The following is a 16,985-nucleotide window of genomic DNA, read 5'->3' as shown; positions in this document are numbered from 1 at the left end:
TGGGGAGGCGGTGGGGAGGGGGAGGCTGGACAGAGCCGGAGCACACAGGAGCTTTGGGGATGCTGCCAACCATCAGGGGAGGCCCTGATTCAGCAAAGCACTTCAGCAAGTAATTAAGACATGCGGTTTCTTTCGAGCCATCCTGGAGCCATGCTCTCAGCACCGGTCACGTTGAGGATAGGCTTTTCCCAACGAGGCCAAGTGCGGAGCTGTGGCAGCTTTCGCCAGCTGTGAGTATCCTCTGTGGGTCTGGTCCCGGCAGCGGCACAACTCCCGGGGACGTCACTTTGCCAGGGCTCTGTAACGGAGCAGGAACGGAAATTTTAAAAGATTTTTATTAGCTACATCAGGAACTGGCCCATGAGGCAGTTAGCCTCCTTTCCTGTCCTGAAATAACCCCGGAGCAGTTAATAATCTATTCTAATGTATGCATGAGTAGAAAATGTTTTTTTGCATGGGTGTTTCAGATGGAAAAAGCTATTTCTTTTTTTGATTTTAGGAATTATTTTGAAGTAACCACACTAATTAAGCAGAGAGTAAAATTGTTTAGTTTAGATGAGCAGAAGTTGATCACGTGTGTTCCTGTCTTCCAGTTGGATGAATATAATTCTCAAAATACACAGACTTTCAAGCTGAATATTGTATATGTTTCCTGTTATTCACTTATGGTTCTTTGTTTCAAGCAAATACTCTTGCCAGTAATTTATTCTTTGTGATGTCCCTGCAAAATGAGTGTGAGCTTGAAAGGGACATGGATACACAACTCGACTCTTGTTTTAAAAGTGGAATGACAAAGCGAGAGATGTTTTCAGCATTCACCCAGCTCCAGTGCACAACAGGACTGTCCCCTGAAATAGGTCGTCTCTATCCTGGCAAAAACATACATACAGAATCGTTAGGGGAAATTAAAATAAATACTTGCTCAAGTGCTTTGCAACCTGGGAACCTGGCCATCTTCTGAAACTGAGGGGAAAAAAAATCTAGCATCTCTACAGAGCATCAAATATCTGGAGAAGATTGCTCCTTCTATGAATGCGGGGTAGGCAGGAGTCAGGAGCAAACACTGGACTGAACAAAACCAAACGTGATCCGTCCTCGGCTGGGGGGAGCGGTGAATCTGCGTGGGCGTGCTGCGGGGCTGAGCGTCCCCGGCCGGGGCGCGGGGGCTGTCCCCTGCATGCCTCTGCCACTGACTGCTGCTGCGGGCTGAATGGCTCTTTTTTCCAGCACTGGAGAGGAAGGACCAGGGTTTCTGTTTCATGTTTGCAACTTGGAAAGAAACGGTTTATTTTCTAAGTAATTCAGGACCAAAACGTTGATTGGTCACTTGATTGAGCATCCTGATTTTGTAGCAACTAACAACTTCATGTTTACATCAAGATACAAAGAAATGAGAACTGAATTACAGAAATTATTCACGTACCTTCCAGGCTTGTTAGGAATAGGCATAGAAAAGTGTTGTTTTCCTTGCTCCAACATTGCTTTTTTGTACTCTGTTCACAGATTAATGAGAGTAGTCAGTCTTCATTTTCATAGCTTTTCTGTGTAAGCTACTAAATCATTTACTGGTTCTGCACAGCACAAGAAGATTAAACTTGTTATTTCAACCATGTTAAAGCTCACGTGTGCTGCAGCCCACCCCCTTTTGCTTTAAAAGACAAACCTGGTGAGAGGCAGCACTGCCCCATTGCAGCAGGCAGTGGGAAGGGCCGCTCCCTGTACCAAAACTTTGGGAAAGGGGCTTTTTTTCTTCTTGTCATCTATTCTGCGTTGAGTTTTGTGACACGGATCAGCTGTGCATGGCTGTGCATCAGCTCACACCAGGGTGGGCTCTGCACCCAGCAGGATAGGGTTAAATTCGACCACTCTCCATTTTCTGTAGCGTTTAAAAATAGCCTGGGCTTTTAAATCAATCCAGACAACATGCAGTAATAAAGTAATAACACATTTCCTTTAGTGAAGTTTTCACAGCCTCTGGCGTTCAGTCTGGTTCTGCAGAGGCTGGGCCTGAAACAGCTGAGGGGCTGGATGAAAGCTTCTCGGCGCCGTTTGCCTGTCAGGGCAGCAAGATCTTTCCAGGCTTTCCAGCGTGATAATTTAGCTCTGGCCAGTTCTTCCTCCAGTGCTGAAATGCCAACTCGAAAGCTGCAGTTCGGGCACGCAGGGTGTTTTTCAGCGGTTGGGGAATTTGTCATTTCTTCTCCTCTGCTGTCTTTAGCTGTGAAAATCAAGAAGCCGATCAAGACCAAGTTCCGCATGCCGGTGTTCAACTGGGTCGCCCTCAAACCCAACCAGATCAATGGGACGGTCTTCAATGAAATAGATGACGAAAGGATCCTGGAGGTATGAGTGCTGCCTTCTGCCTCCCACTTCTGTCCATAACACAAGTGAATATCGGTCTTTGCAGGGATAGATTGCCGCAGTTATTTTGGCAAACAGCTCATCCAGTGGCCCCTGGTACGCAGTAGGTCAGCGTGAGTGCCTTGGTTGAGAATTAGGGATGGTAGCTGGTAGTATCGATTATAAAGGGTGCATACCTGTTGTGTGCATTTGTTTAAAACAGATCAACCAAGATGAGGAAGATGCGTTTTTCCCAGCCTAAAATTGCTGCTCCAGTCTGTAGGAGTTAGGCTTGGGTGGGTGGCTGCGTGCCAGGGAACGAAGCCTAAAGCAGCACGGAGCAGAGCTGACTACGCAGGTCTTGCGTGCTCCCCATGCCCTGAAGAGGCACGTGGCTGGATAAAGCCTGAGTGCTAACATGACTGTTTTCCTGAACTTTTGAACATGTATGGGGCTATTGGGGATGGAGGCATGTTCGTTACATCCTGCAGCCCCTGATCAAAGTACTCTGCTGTAGTCACAGCGTCGCAGCATTTGTACTGCAGTTCTGGCACAATATTAGGCAGCGCGGGTTTTAGTGTTTGCTGTGGGAGGGATAAATCATTTTCTTTCCTTTTTAGGATTTAAATGTGGATGAATTTGAAGAAATATTCAAAACAAAAGCCCAAGGTCCAGCCATTGATCTTACTTCAAGCAAGCAAAAGATAACTCAGAAAGGATCAAACAAAGTCACGTTACTGGATGCCAACAGGGCAAAAAATCTTGCCATTACTTTAAGAAAAGCTGGAAAGACGGCAGATGAAATATGCAAAGCTATTCACGTGTAAGTAAAACACTTGTCAGCAAAGAAATTGTGTTTAAGATTTACTGTGATTTTTGGTAAGTGGAATGGTTTTGAATTGGCAGTTGATGTAAATGTTTTTGCATCTGGAAGAAATCCAGGAGTAAGGATGGAACCATTCTGAATTCCCAGAAATCAGATTCTCTTGAACTAAAATAGAAGACTTGCAGTTTTATGTTGCTGTATCACTATATAGGCTTAACAAATTAACACTTCTTTAATAAAAGAAGCTAATTCATGTGTATGCACAGTATGCCATTGCATACTGCATCACTCATTCTGTTTGCACCATACTTTCTGTTGTAAGGAACGCTCAAAAGCCAGAGTATCAGGAAGAGGCAACTATTTTAGTTTGCTCCATAAAGGACGAGTTTAGTCCAAGTGCACTGGAAGGGTTTTGCATAGAACTAGGTTTATGTAATGGCCCCAGGCAGTGCCAAACCAAATGTGATGCAGGTGTGCCCGAGGTACGTGGCAGACCCCCGCCGCAGGAGTGCAGCGCGGGGCTCGGCTGTGCCCCATCCCATCCCCAGGCTGATACGGACCCTTGTCTGCCGACTCCAGCAGCTCCCGGGGACGGAGGCAGGTGTGCCTGCTCCTTGGGGCTGATCCTGCATCCATCCAGAAGCACTTAGTACTCGTGGCCATGACAAACATCTCCCATTTCTCCGTTAAGGAATATCTTCAAAATGTGGATGCGCAAGCATTACCTTTGGGCTGGTGAGGAGGGTGACCCAATTGAGGCAGGTCCAGCAGTTGGGGTTACAGGGCTGTGGCCCAGTTAAATAAAACTGCTATTTGCTCCTCCCCGCCTATCTTCTCTGAGAAAAATGAGGTGTGGCCGTGCAGGGGTGGGGGGAATGACCACGTCTTTGAAAACAGAAACAAGGTGCCCAGCAGCACCATTCACATCAGCACGGTAACCTTGTTTGCATCTTCATGTGCAGGGAGCTTCACGTGCAGGACCGTGCCCCCCACCCCAGGCCGGGCAACACGGGCAGGAGTAACTTCACAGCTTCTGTATAGCTTCTCCCTGCTTTACTGACTCAGGCTCATGTGTAGCTGGGCAGTGTAGGAGGCAGAGCTGCCTTTGGCAGCTTTCTCACTTCTTTCACTTTTCCATCATTTTCTGTAGAGCCTTGACGTAACACCACTTCTTCTGGTTTGGTATCACGTAGGTTTGACCTGAAAACATTGCCGGTGGATTTTGTTGAATGCCTCATGCGGTTCCTGCCCACGGAGAACGAAGTGAAAGTGCTGCGGCTCTATGAGCGGGAAAGGAAACCCATCGAGAACCTGTCTGACGAAGACCGGTTCATGATGCAGTTCAGCAAGATTGAGAGGCTGATGCAGAAGATGACCATCATGGCGTTTATAGGCAACTTTGCAGAAAGCATCCAGATGCTGACCCCGGTGAGGGAGTGAGGGGCAACGCCTGGGAACACCTGGGGATGCATCGGCTGTGCGGGGATCAGGGCTTCCCGGGGGGTCAGGCTCCCCTTGGGAGCTGCGCTCTGCGGCGTGGGGTCAGCTTGCGGGGAGCATTGCGGGCACGCGAAGGTGTGGGCCAGTTGGTGAAGGTTTTTCTAAGACAGAGAGATGGTTTGAGTGTTGTGAAGTGATTATTAGTTCTCACAGAGACAGAACAAGAAACAATTACACAAATGAAAAAGTGGTTTTCAAGCTATATTTTCATATATCAACGACTGATATCCCAGGTGCTGTTTGTACTCTGCAGTGCTCCGCACTGTCCTATTTCTTTACCCTGTAGAAGTTTAAAACCGGTTTAAATGAAAATCTAGTTGTTTGTATCATCAGGGAAAGTTCTTATCAGTGCTGGTCCGTGGGCTCTTTGAAGTGTGTCCCATTCAGCCTGATGCATCTTTCACAGTCGTAAGGATTGAAATGTAAATACACTTTTATGCAACCACATCTAAGTGTGGTAAATCTGCGGTGCAAATGAATTGCTTAAAATCCTGATGTGTCAGGGCAGGATAACATTCATGCTAGGGCCCACAGTATGGATGAAAAACAAGAGGTTTTTTTCACAATGTGAATGTTTAGATTTTCATTTTACTCTTGGGTTGGATGTGCATTAACCAAAGCTCTTCCTGTGTTTACCTGCAGCAACTTCACGCAATAATAGCTGCATCTGTCTCAATAAAGTCATCCCAAAAGCTTAAGAAAATACTGGAGGTAGGTCTTATTTTAGATAAGTTCAATAGCTCCATCACTCACCGGTGCATCCCCTTACATATACTGAAACTGTACCTGGACGCTGACATACCAACTCCCCTTCCAGAGGTTGCTAAAGCGCCGTGCATTTGTCCTGAAAACTCACGCTCTGCTCTGTTTCATCCTGGCAGATAATCTTGGCTCTTGGAAACTACATGAACAGCAGTAAACGAGGAGCTGTGTATGGATTTAAGCTACAGAGTTTAGACCTGGTAAGTAAACCAGAGGTGTCTTGCGGGCGGGAACGCATTTCACGTGCACGGCGAGTGGCTGCTGGGGGACTCGGTCAGTGCTTTCCAGCCGGTGAAGGCAGAGAGCAGCAGCGGGGAGGGCGCTCCCGGCCAGGCGCTGTGAGTTTGCTTTGCTTGTTGTTGTTTTGGGGGGCCACTTAGGAGAAGGCACGTGTCTTCAGAGGCTCTGCAGACCACAGCTTGAAAACCACCTGCTAAACACTTAGGGACGTCTGTAAAAGCTCATTTATCAGATGGAGAAACACCAGGGAAAGGCGAGCACCGGTTGAGTGACTTTGCTTGGAGCCTGCTGCACCTCCACCCAGCAGTGTCTTTGCCTTCTCTCCCCAGCTCCTAGAAACAAAGTCAACAGACCGAAAGCAGACCCTGCTGCACTATATTTCAAATGTGGTCAAGGAGAAGTACCAGCACGTATCCCTCTTTTACAACGAACTTCATTACGTAGAGAAGGCTGCTGCAGGTACTGTCACCCTCCTGTGCCTGGCCAGCGGTGGTGACATGCATGCCATGCGAGGGACTTCATGGCACACCACACATGGGCTGTGGAGGCACTTCTTGGTGGGGAATTGTTCAAGCTGTGGGTTCGTGTGCTTGTGGCGCAGGAGCGATGCAGCAGGTTTTTTTTTATTTCCTAGTGTCTCTTGAAAACGTCCTCTTGGACGTGAAGGAGCTGCAGAGGGGCCTGGATCTGACGAAGCGCGAGTACACCATGCATGACCACAACACGATGCTGAAGGAGTTCATTCAGAACAACGAAGGGAAGCTGAAGAAACTGCAGGACGATGCCAAAATAGCCCAGGTATTTCTTTATTCTCGGGGTTTGGTGAGGGAGTGTGAGTGACACAGTGAATAGCAGCACGTCACTGCCAAGGGTGTGCTTTGATCTACCCAGCAGGGAGGAGAAGGTGCAGCAATGTTGTGGGTTTGTTCTGAGTTCAGGTGCTAGAGGTAGGTGTGCTGGTCTGAGCCAAGGGGTTCACATGCAGAGGAAATCTAGACCTTTTACACTGAATACTGCAGTAGTGGATGGTGAGTTTATCTTGAAATACGTGCAACGCAGTAAATCTGTGCTTTTTGTAGGATGCCTTTGATGATGCTGTGAAGTACTTCGGGGAGAATCCCAAGACAACACCCCCCTCGGTCTTTTTCCCAGTGTTTGTCCGGTTTGTGAAGGCCTACAAGGTAAACAGGAGCATCCTCCTCTTCTCTTCTGTCCTTCTGAACTTTTTTCTGAACTTCCTGAACTGATTTGGTACCTGCGTGGCTCGGGGCGCCCAACAAAGCAGCTTGTGGCTCCCTCTAGCTTTGATGCAATGTGAGCCATCCCCGACAGCACGGCAACACCAGCCCAGGGCAGCACAAATAGTTGTTTGGGGATTATTTTAGGGCTTAAAGACAACACGGCTGTCTGGGACGCTGGAGGAATCCTCAGAAATTTAATGTCTGGCTGGCTGCAGCTTACACCTTTAACCCTGAATACACATCTTTTGGGACTGGGAGAGGATGGTTTGTGCGACCTAGTAGGGTCTCTCCCAGCCCAGTTTTTTGAGACTGTGTTCAGAGGCAGCTAAATTGCTACACCTAAGCTTGCTTCCTTGGAAAGCCCCGTGGTAGCAAGTGATAGTGTTACTCGTTTGTAATGTTTAGGTTCCCTCTAGCTATTGGAAGCTATAACCTGTGCTTTTTTGTGATAAATAGCAAGCAGAAGAGGAGAATGAGTTGAGAAAAAAGCAGGAACAGGCCTTGATGGAAAAACTTATGGAGCAAGAAGCATTGATGGAGCAACAGGACCAAAAGGTAGGAAACAGATACATCTTACAGGCAGGAGCCATCATGTTCATGTGTTTTCCCTGGTAGTTCAGAAACCTCAGCTCTGTATAAGAACTGCAATTGTCCAACTTATAGTTGCCTCTAAATAGAGTCGCTGGAAGTTTTCTCCGTATGGGGAGAGAACCAAAATAAGCTAAAAGTCTACAAGTGTATAGTTGTGCTACTTTGAAGTCTGCAAAATTAAGAAAAACTGAAGAGAGAGAAAGTAATCTCGTCCACATTGCCATTAGCTAAACTTTCTTCTGCTCTAGCCTTGTATCTGTTAAAACCTCATTGGTGTCAGTGTGCAGAGCCTCCCGTCGCTTACAGGGACAGGAGCGATCGTCCCCAGATCCTTCCCTGTCCGAGCACGGCAGCAGGACTGAGCCCCATGTTACCGTTTTATAGAATTTTCCTGACGTGTTTTTTTTTTTCTGAGGTAACACCTTAGATTTGCTGGAGAAAGTTTCCCATGGCTCTAAAACAGCCAGTTTGTTGGCTGGTGCTGCTTCCCACAGCTGTTGTTGGGATCTTTGCTCCCAGCCAAGCTTTTTCCCTCGGAAGGAAAGCCTATTCTCCTTGTTCCCTTAATGCTTTTCAGAGGTAAGAGCTTGGAGCTCCAGTTCCAAGTGATGAGAAGGCTTGGAAGTAGATTACAAATGGAAGAAAGAAAAGCAGCGTGGCAGCCAGGTTAACCTGTGACTCTGCCCGTCCTCTCCACGGGACGTGAGCTAACGCACACGTGTTTTTTCCCGGTCTTGCAAAATTGGGCAGAGCGCTGGCGGTTTTGTTTGCTGATTGATCACCGGTGGGATCACCTGGTGTTTGACGCTGGGGAAGAGAGAGGCAGGGTAGCTGGAGGTCAGGCCTTACAAGTCCTCTCTTCTTTGCTTTCAGTCTCCTTCACATAAAACAAAGAGACAGCAGCAAGAGCTGATTGCAGAGCTCAGACGGCGGCAAGTCAAGGATAACAGGCATGTGTACGAAGGGAAGGATGGTGCTATTGAAGATATTATAACAGGTAAACGCCTTTTGTTCCGTGATCTGAGGCCCTTTCACAAAGGATAAAAATGTGTATCTGCCTAGTAGCTATTGTAAGTGCTTCGTGTACTCTTAAAAAAGCGTTACTCGAGCGCAGCTTAGGACATTGTTTATATGATGTGAATCAAGTATAGAAACTTTTGCTAATGGTATGTAACAAACAAACCCAGTAACCTGCCTTTACGTGTCCGCTGCCAATGCTGCGTGCGCAGGCCTCGGACACACGCTCTGTTTCTTAGTTCTTCTCTTCCAGCATGTGGGGACGTACTCGGTCTCTGATCTTTAGAGTAGCCAGTTCAGTGTCTGATCTCAGCAGATGCTCCGGTGGGGATATGCATGCAGATCTTTCCCAGAAATCTTTTTTCCCCATAAATGGAACGAATGACGGATGTTTAACATTATTAAGAGCCTACATTTTCATTAAAATGTACTAACAGTAATTGCACCACATTATTGCACAGTTACAGCAAATCATTTAGTCAAACCTGAATGATTTACGACCCTAATCTGCTTCTGGTTTTACTGCTTCTCAGTTTGGTAGGCAAAGTCTGCGCTGATCCCAACCTTGGGCTGGAGGGAGAGGGGCAGAACCTGCTGTCGTAGCCAGAGAAAGTCAGGACTTTGGTGCAAATATTTGCTGATAAAAAGAGCTGCCTTCTAAACTGCATTTTGCTCAGGAGTCAAATAATTTTTAATCTATACAGCTGCTCTGAGTGGAGTACTTTGATTTTACTGCACATTCTTCACCCGTGGTGTGAAAGGAACACGATTTTAACACTTCGATAGCTTTACAGTACTTTGTTTCCATTGCACAGAAGCTCAAAAAAAGGTCTTTGGGCAGGATTTCCTTGGCTACTGCTCCTGAATGTTTTTCACATGAGTTTTTCCTGCAGGAGGGGAGGAGAGCGGTTTTACCACTCACTAAGGAAAGCCAGGGAATTTTTGCCCAACTAGATGACAGGGCTGAAATGCTTGAAGCTTTCACAACTCTTTTTAACCTTGATTAATAGCTTCCTAAGAGAATATTCTTTATTTAAAGGGCAGAGTTGCTATAATATCTAATCTGTTACTGCTTGTACAACTCCTTCAGACTCCTGGAAGCTTGTTTAATTGGTAAAGCGGTTCTCCTGCTCTGTGGGAAAAACAGATTGTGTGGCAGAAGAACATCCACATGCAAAAGGGAGTGCCAGACTCAAATTAAACATTTCATATGGTCTTGTGCCTAGTATTTCCCATTATGGGGGTGTCTCTGAGGGCCTCAAGCCACGTAGTAATAAAGGTTAGGCACAGAAAGTCAGGTAGGACCGAGGTCACTCGAATGCGGCCCGTGAGATCTCTCTCAATGGTATGGAAATGACTGAAAGTGTCATTTTAAATGGGATAGTGCCTCATCAGATGCCCAGAAAAGCTCTGCTGATCCGGAGCAGAGCACTGTCTAACAACCCACCCTTTCTGGAGCACGTTTAGCAGTAGTCTCTCAAAACCATTGAAAACGATGTAATGTAAGAAATGCTGACTCAGAGACTTACAACTGCCTTGTTGCCAAAGCCTACTGAAGTGCAGTGCGATTAGACAGCTGGTTGGAACATGTAAGAGCGTCCCTGGGTGTCCGTAACCGAGCGCTAACACTGTACTAATGCGATAGATCCGCTTCTCACGGCTCTGTTTGTCTGTTTGGCTGTTATTCCCATGCAGTGCTGAAGACTGTGCCCTTTACTGCTCGAACCGCCAAGCGGGGCTCTCGGTTTTTCTGCGAACCTGTTCTCACTGAGGAATTCCATTACTAAACTATTCCTCTTTCACATCTGATGCTCTTAGAAAAAAGAAAGGTTGCTGTAGATTTTTGACACTTCTCCATTTGTACGGATCTCAGCCAGGATCATGTGAATGTTGAGTGTATAGTAATGTCCAGCGTCCACCTGAAGTTGTATTTATGTCACCTCTGTTGCATGTTCTTGTGTTTCAGTAACTTTTTATTCCATCCCATCGACTTTGTGCTTGATGCTTTTGGCCATCCTTGCGTTTCAAAGGCATCTCTCACCCTCGTGCCATAGAACAGCAAGTGGTGGAAGTCACGGTAGATTTGGTGCAGGTTTCCTGCAGTTCACGAGACTTAGGAGACCAAATGCAGTCAAGAAGTGACAGTTCACTTGGCTTTTCTATGTCATCTCTTCTGGCCTACAGATCTTTCTCTGTATGCCAATCTACCTGTGTAAAATGCATGTAATACATCAGCGGTATGCCAAAGCAAAATTACAGTTTGCATGAACTAAGTGGGACTTTCTTGGGGTTTGCTTTCTGGTTTGGAAGGGTTGTCTGTAATAACGTACGTCCTCTGCGAGGAGTGTTTTGGTTTAGACTTTTTAACCAGCACCTGCATGTTTGTCTGCATGTGAGATACGGGATAAAATGAACAGCGTAAAATCTTTTCTCATTCGGTCACATCCATATTTAACTTTTTTCAGTTCCATGCCAACTTTATCTAAATAAAGTCAGAGATGTTTACTGAGCACTAACCAGTTCCAATTCCCTTGGACTTTGTGCAGTGCTGGGGTTGGGCTCGGTAGCGGCAGCGGTGCATGAACCAGGGGGGAGAGGGAAGGAGCGGAGCTGGGGAAACACTCGGTTATTTGCCAGAACCGCAGAAATTGTGACGATGAGAAGCTTGACATGGAACTGAGCAATTTACATCGTGTGGTGTAAAGTGTAAGACGGGTGTGTTTAACCCAGCATGTCTGTTAACACTGTTGTCTTGATTTAAGGACTCAGCGGCTTAAGAAGACAACAGTGTTTCACTTTTGCGATATGTATTTTTATGAATGCTTCTAATAAAATTGCAAACTATAATCAGCTCAACGGTTATTTGCTCTTTCGAGTTAATTGCTGTATCATCTTCCTGGAGCCAATCTTCAAAGCAGCTTGGAATTTGGTTAGCGAGAGGCGAGGGTGGCCCTGCTGTCCTTTCCTCTCGGTGTCTAACCTCCTCTCGTAGCCTTGGCCTTACCCCTCTTGCTCTGTTGGCTAACGTGCCTGGGAGTTTTGAACGCTGAGTTGACTTGCTCTTCATTTTCCATCCCATTTTTTACTTAACCATCATTTTGTGTTTTGTTTTGTTTTGTTTTTTTCTGTTTAGCCCTAAAGAAGAATAATATCACTAAATTTCCAAATGTTCACTCGAGGGTAAGGATTTCTTCTAGCACACCGGTGGTGGAGGATACACAGAGCTGGCAAGCATCACTTTTTACTTAGCTTCCTCCTCTCTCTGTATGCCAGACAGCCTGTTGGTAGATGTGGCTAAGAGTAATACTGGTGAGAGCCTGAAGGCCCGTGGAGACCGAGACCCTTTATTTTCACCCTCTGTGGTGTGGGGCATCCATAGGCCACGGGCTGGTGACCGTCTGCACACTCCGTTCTGGCCCTTCCTCTTCCAAGTTTAGCCCGAGATAGGCAGTCTTGTCCCCAGGCTGTTTCAACCCCGTAGTTCCCTGGACATTCTGCTGCCCCGTCTCGGTCCTGCTACGGCCACCAAACGCGACGGGAGAGATGGAGAACCGGCAGCTCAAAGCGTGGAGGTGGGAGAGGGCAGCCTCAAGCAGAGGCACCTTCTGCTGGGGTACACCAAGAGCTGAGAGGTTCGGGAGTTGTATTTAAACCAAGACATAAGGCGTCCAGGAAACTTGAGGGAGGGTTTGCCCAGTCCAAGGCAAATTTTCCGGGAGAGAAGTATTTTAACGCTAATTAGTCTTCAGGTGTACCAAGTGTGCTCGTTATATCGTAGCCACACACGTAACCCATGTAACAGCACATGTAACCCAGGCTTTCATCAACACGTCCATCTCCAGCTTTCTCCGCTGCATGCTCAGTATTCCCTCCCCTTCCTCCCGAGCTCTCGCCTCCCCAGCAGCAGCAGCAGGGCGGGTCGGGCCGGGCTTTGCTGCCGGCGAGGAGGAGGAGGGAGGGGGTTGACCGCTCCGCTGCCTTCGGCTAAGGAAGCATCTCCGCAGCCGGGCGAGATGGTGGCAGGGGGGCAGGACGGCAGCTGGAGCTTTGCAAGCCGGTTGCAGCGTACCAGCTGCTTTTTCTCAGGGCACCCTCTTTTAAATAAATGGGTATATAGGGAGCATAGACCCACCCTTGTGTTGCTAAACACTTGCACCATTGTACCCTGGGTCACACATCTCCAGGGAGCTTCATCCTGCTTTAGAAAACTCCTTCAGCTCACGCTAGTGTTTGAGAGGCTGCGTGAAGGACCGAGGCACACGTCAAGCAGGCTGGTTTCAGCTGACGATGCCTTCCTTACTGGCGTTAATGAACACTAGCAGCCCGTGGGTGGGGAGACGTTCACACTAACTCGACGGCATAACTCCGTTTAGTTTCACCAGCATTTCGGCGCATTTCACCAGTATTACCTGCTGCTTGGGTGCGTAGTAAAAGGGCACGTCAGTATTTGCTCACTTCTGCTCTCGTTGGGTTGAAGTCCCTTCTCCTGTTCCTACACAAGCTGCTTTGATTGGCTTCCAGCAGGACTTTTCCTTGTCTAGACTGCGCGTGCGTGCGTGTGTGCGTGTGTGCGTGCACGAGGGCGAGCCGTGCGTGTTTACGAACGCCGCTTTCCTCTCCGCAGATCTTAGAAACCAGCCATACCGACGGGCCGACGCGGTGAGGAGAAGCGTCCGGCGGCGCTTTGATGATCAGAACTTGCGCTCTGCAAACGGTGCTGAAATAACCATGTGAGCTGGAGACCTGCAGGTGTCAAGGAAAGGGGGTGCTTGAATGATACCTTGTCCGTGTGAACTCTGTGTTCTGCCACTCATTTGCAGCCTTGGGAACAGTAAAATTTACCTTCCAAAGGGCTCAAAGACCTAGAAAGTGCATAGGAACGTCAGCGATGGGCTCTCCACTCGACCGTAGCTAACAAGTGCCTAAAATTGAAGTACCTGCTCAAATTAATCAAAGCAATAGGACTTGATTTGATTGGGTATCTTTTTACACCAATACATTATTCAGTATTTTTAACCAAAATGTAAAATACGTGTTGTTTTTGGGTGTTTAGTTTGGTTTGATTATATAAAAGCTTAGTGACTGGTCTCCTGTGGACCTGACCTGCATCCCGACTGGTTGTGAACAGGTAATACTTGGACGTGCTCTGCTTTTAAATGCATTCCTGTGCTGTCCGCCGAGGGATTAACCTTGGCTTCAGCTGCACTTACTGGCTTTTGTGTTTTGTTTTTGGGTTTTTTTTTTTAAAAAGGAAGACATTTAAGGGCTTTCTATTTGTAATATGAAAATAATTCCAAGAGGAGACCCGTACCTTTTCCCACCACACCCCCAGACTCCGCACCGCCGTAGCTAGGATGTGGTACCGTGCACGTCAGTGATCACAAGATGTATAGCAAACGAACACGAGTCTTCACCTTGAGGTTTGCAGTTGCAGTGCGGGGCTGAGGCGCGGGGGTGCGGGGGCACAGACGCATTGCAAATGCAGAAAACGAGAAGGGTGGCTAAGGCATGTCTATGTTCTTCAGCTAGAGGCAGCTTTTGAGTAACAGTGTATTTATTAATTAGCACTAAGGTATTAACATCTCAATAATCAGTATTAGGATTCTGAGGACCATTGCAGTTCAGTTACTCGCGCAGGGAATCATCCTGTGCCCTGCTCTGTGGGATTAATACCCCGCTGCAGCTCCAAGTTCCTTGGACAATCCGGTTCAAATTCCCTGCTAAGGATCATTTGGTCAGCGAAGGGAAGCCCAGCCTAAAAATCCCGATAGGTTATAGGTTATACATTGCGTTTTTAAAGCTTAAAAAGGGAGAGGAGACTGACTTCAGCAACGTTACGCACCCCCCGCTGCCAGTTTGCACCAGTATCCCAGAGCAGCAAGATGAAGCCGAATTGGTGCCGGCAGGGTACGCGATCTTCTCAGAAGTGAAGAACTGGACTGAAGAGAAATTTGTACTTCCCAAGATACGTTTTGCTTACAGCTTACCTTTCCTGGTCTCATTGCATCAATATGTTAATTGTAAAGTTTATTGTATAGTATTTAACCACTGAATTTCTTTTTCTTTTATGTTGTGCTTATGTGAACCACTGGTGAAGGTCCCATTTTTTTCTTGGATAATGTGTAGTTATATGATAATCTGTTTTTAAATGTACAGATATTTTGCTACAAAATTGGTGCAGTTTTTTATGGTTTTTACACTTCTCTTTTATTCCCACTTTAGCCTCTGGGTAATATTGTAAATATTGTTTAAAAAAAATGCATCAGCCTGTGCTATACAATCTGAATGTTATTTTAACTTATAGTTTTTGTTTTTATATTTAACTAAATGGACAGTTTGGGGCTCAAAGTTACCACATTGACCTCTGCTTACCTATTTACAGGAAGTTTACTTTAAAAACTGCCACCTTCTTGCATTTACAGCAACGTGTACTTGACATGCTAAAGAGAACATGCCAATTGCCTCTTGCTTCACAGACAGTGACAGAAGAGTATTTTAATCTGCGTAAGAAAAGTTGACAATTAATTTAATAAATTGTTAGGCAAATGCTTAAAAGCACTGGCTCTCACATTCTTAAGCTCAAAGGTATTTTTTTAATTGAAGACAAAAATGATCATACAACTAGAATATAATGCTGGCATGTTCTCTTTAATATTTTTCTAGTAATAGACCTGCTTCTTAGCAATATTAGAAGTGTTTTATAAAAGCAGTTCCTGTTACTTTCCTGGTCTGTTCCTGGCATAAGATCAAATAAACTATTTACACTACTACACAGTAATCCACAGGGTTTTTTTTTTGGTCACTTTTATGTTTTTTCCCACAAATGGTGGTATTTTGCAGGTGAACACCTGGAGCTTTCAGCAGGGGCAGAGAGAAAGCCTGGATGCTGGTTTGGTTTTGGGTTTTTTTTTGTTATTTTTAAAAGCACTCACTGTTTGCTGCTGTACCTCCAGTCCCTCAATGACTGTAAGCGGACCCTGGTGCTGTTTTTTCTTTCTTTTTTTCCCCTCTGAAGTGTAATTCTTCGGGGCTCTTGGAGTTGGGGAAGGGATGGAAGGGAACCGCCGAGGTCCTTCCACACCCCCCTGCAGCGATCCGGCCCTGGACCGAGGCCGCCTTTGCCGTGGGTTCCCGCTGTTCACTACCCGGCCTCTGCTGTACTGATGCCAGAGCAAGTCTCCAGGTAATTTGTATTTATTTGCACCATCAGTTTACTCCTAGCTACGGCGTAGCCAGGCTAGGAAGGGGACAAATTCTGCATCGCTGTTCCTGCGGTGGGCACGTGCCGTACGATACCTGGCGCAGGAGTACGGACCAGGGTGCGTGTCCGCAGCAGCTGCCAACCCTCTTTGTGAAAATGAGTGGCGGTGAGTCGTTTGCTATAAATAAATAAAAAAAACCAACAAGAGTACAAGTATTTAAGTCCTAAACTTACAGAGAACAACTTCATACTTTAGCCAAAATGCAGATTTAATTTTTAGAAGGGTTGAACAAAACAAATACAGTGGAGCGTAGGGTGAGAGCGGCTGCAGCGGCCCCGGGCGCTGCGGGGCGGCAGCTGCCAGGTGGGGTTGGAACTGAACCGTCACACACAGGACAGGAAGCTGCGCTGGGCTGCGCAAAACAGCAAATCAAACACAATCAAATTTAAACACTGTGATGGACACCATTAACACTTAAAAATAACTGATCTTGCTAAAAAATCCGTTCAATTTCAAGGCAGAAATGGAGAGTTTGAGCCCAGAGCATCGTTGTGCTGGCCAGGCAGGAGGGAGAGAGTCGCCCTGTAAGAACACGGCTGGGCTACACAGGCAGCGCGGTTCTACCACACCAGCGACAGGCCACTGTAACCAGATGAGGCTGTGAAACGGGAAAGAGGAGGAAACAAACAAACCCCAAACCCTGCAAAAAAGCCTGAACTTATTTCCCTAAAAACTAAATTATGCCTTGCCAGGATTGTTCTGAAAGCAGTCTCCTTTCAAAATGCATTTCTTTTGCAAGATCCAATTAAGACATACAAAAAAACTCCATTAGAATAATGTACAGTTTTTTATTTTTAATGGAAAAATAAAGGCAACCCTTTTAAAAGTAGTATTTACTTAGAAACGTTTTCCTTATGCAAGTTACGCGAATGCAAGGCAGTAACAAAATATTGTACATACGTTCTAATGCGTTTGCAAACCATTGCGGCCTGTCCGGTTCTGTTAGCTCAGGACGCGCCAGCTGCCCACGTTGAGCGCTACATCGGCGTGAAACCCACGTCAGACGCGACTAACGTTCGCCTCACGTCCTCGGAACCATTGCTTGGGCTGTCTTCCACTTGGGCATTGCTACTACGCTATCTACACATGTCCGTGTTAAAATATAAATCCAGGAAAGTGAATTTACACAGTTAGCAAAATACACGTTTAAAGTCTCGGCTGATTAGTCCTGGGAGCACCAACTACTGCCCGTCCTGCCAGGCTTGG

The 16,985-nt window shown here is 46.6% G+C and overlaps 1 protein-coding gene across 5 annotated transcripts in view; it reads left to right on the top strand.

Moving 5' to 3' along the window:
• The window catches only part of FMNL2 (formin like 2), a 154,089-nt gene extending 138,790 nt beyond the window's left edge, over positions 1 to 15,299 (top strand). For 2 of the 5 annotated variants that reach the window (XM_075152631.1, XM_075152629.1), the window contains 11 exons: positions 2,219 to 2,343; positions 2,961 to 3,163; positions 4,360 to 4,594; positions 5,309 to 5,377; positions 5,548 to 5,628; positions 5,998 to 6,127; positions 6,303 to 6,466; positions 6,748 to 6,849; positions 7,366 to 7,464; positions 8,374 to 8,497; positions 13,142 to 15,299. In XM_075152631.1, the coding sequence (XP_075008732.1) occupies positions 2,219 to 2,343; positions 2,961 to 3,163; positions 4,360 to 4,594; positions 5,309 to 5,377; positions 5,548 to 5,628; positions 5,998 to 6,127; positions 6,303 to 6,466; positions 6,748 to 6,849; positions 7,366 to 7,464; positions 8,374 to 8,497; positions 13,142 to 13,251 (1,442 nt within the window). In that variant the 3' untranslated portion in view covers positions 13,252 to 15,299. Of the gene's footprint in view, positions 1 to 2,218; positions 2,344 to 2,960; positions 3,164 to 4,359; positions 4,595 to 5,308; positions 5,378 to 5,547; positions 5,629 to 5,997; positions 6,128 to 6,302; positions 6,467 to 6,747; positions 6,850 to 7,365; positions 7,465 to 8,373; positions 8,498 to 10,212; positions 11,363 to 11,650; positions 12,802 to 13,141 lie in introns of those variants that run through there. The other 3 variants (XM_075152630.1, XM_075152627.1, XM_075152632.1) reach the window with 2 other exon arrangements.
• The last annotated feature ends 1,686 nt before the right edge of the window (positions 15,300 to 16,985 follow it).

The sequence above is a fragment of the Calonectris borealis genome, chromosome 6 (genome assembly GCF_964195595.1).
Source record: "Calonectris borealis chromosome 6, bCalBor7.hap1.2, whole genome shotgun sequence".
Lineage (NCBI taxonomy): Eukaryota > Metazoa > Chordata > Aves > Procellariiformes > Procellariidae > Calonectris > Calonectris borealis.
Note: the sequence above shows the minus strand (reverse complement) of the source record. Positions and strands in the feature narration are given on the sequence as shown.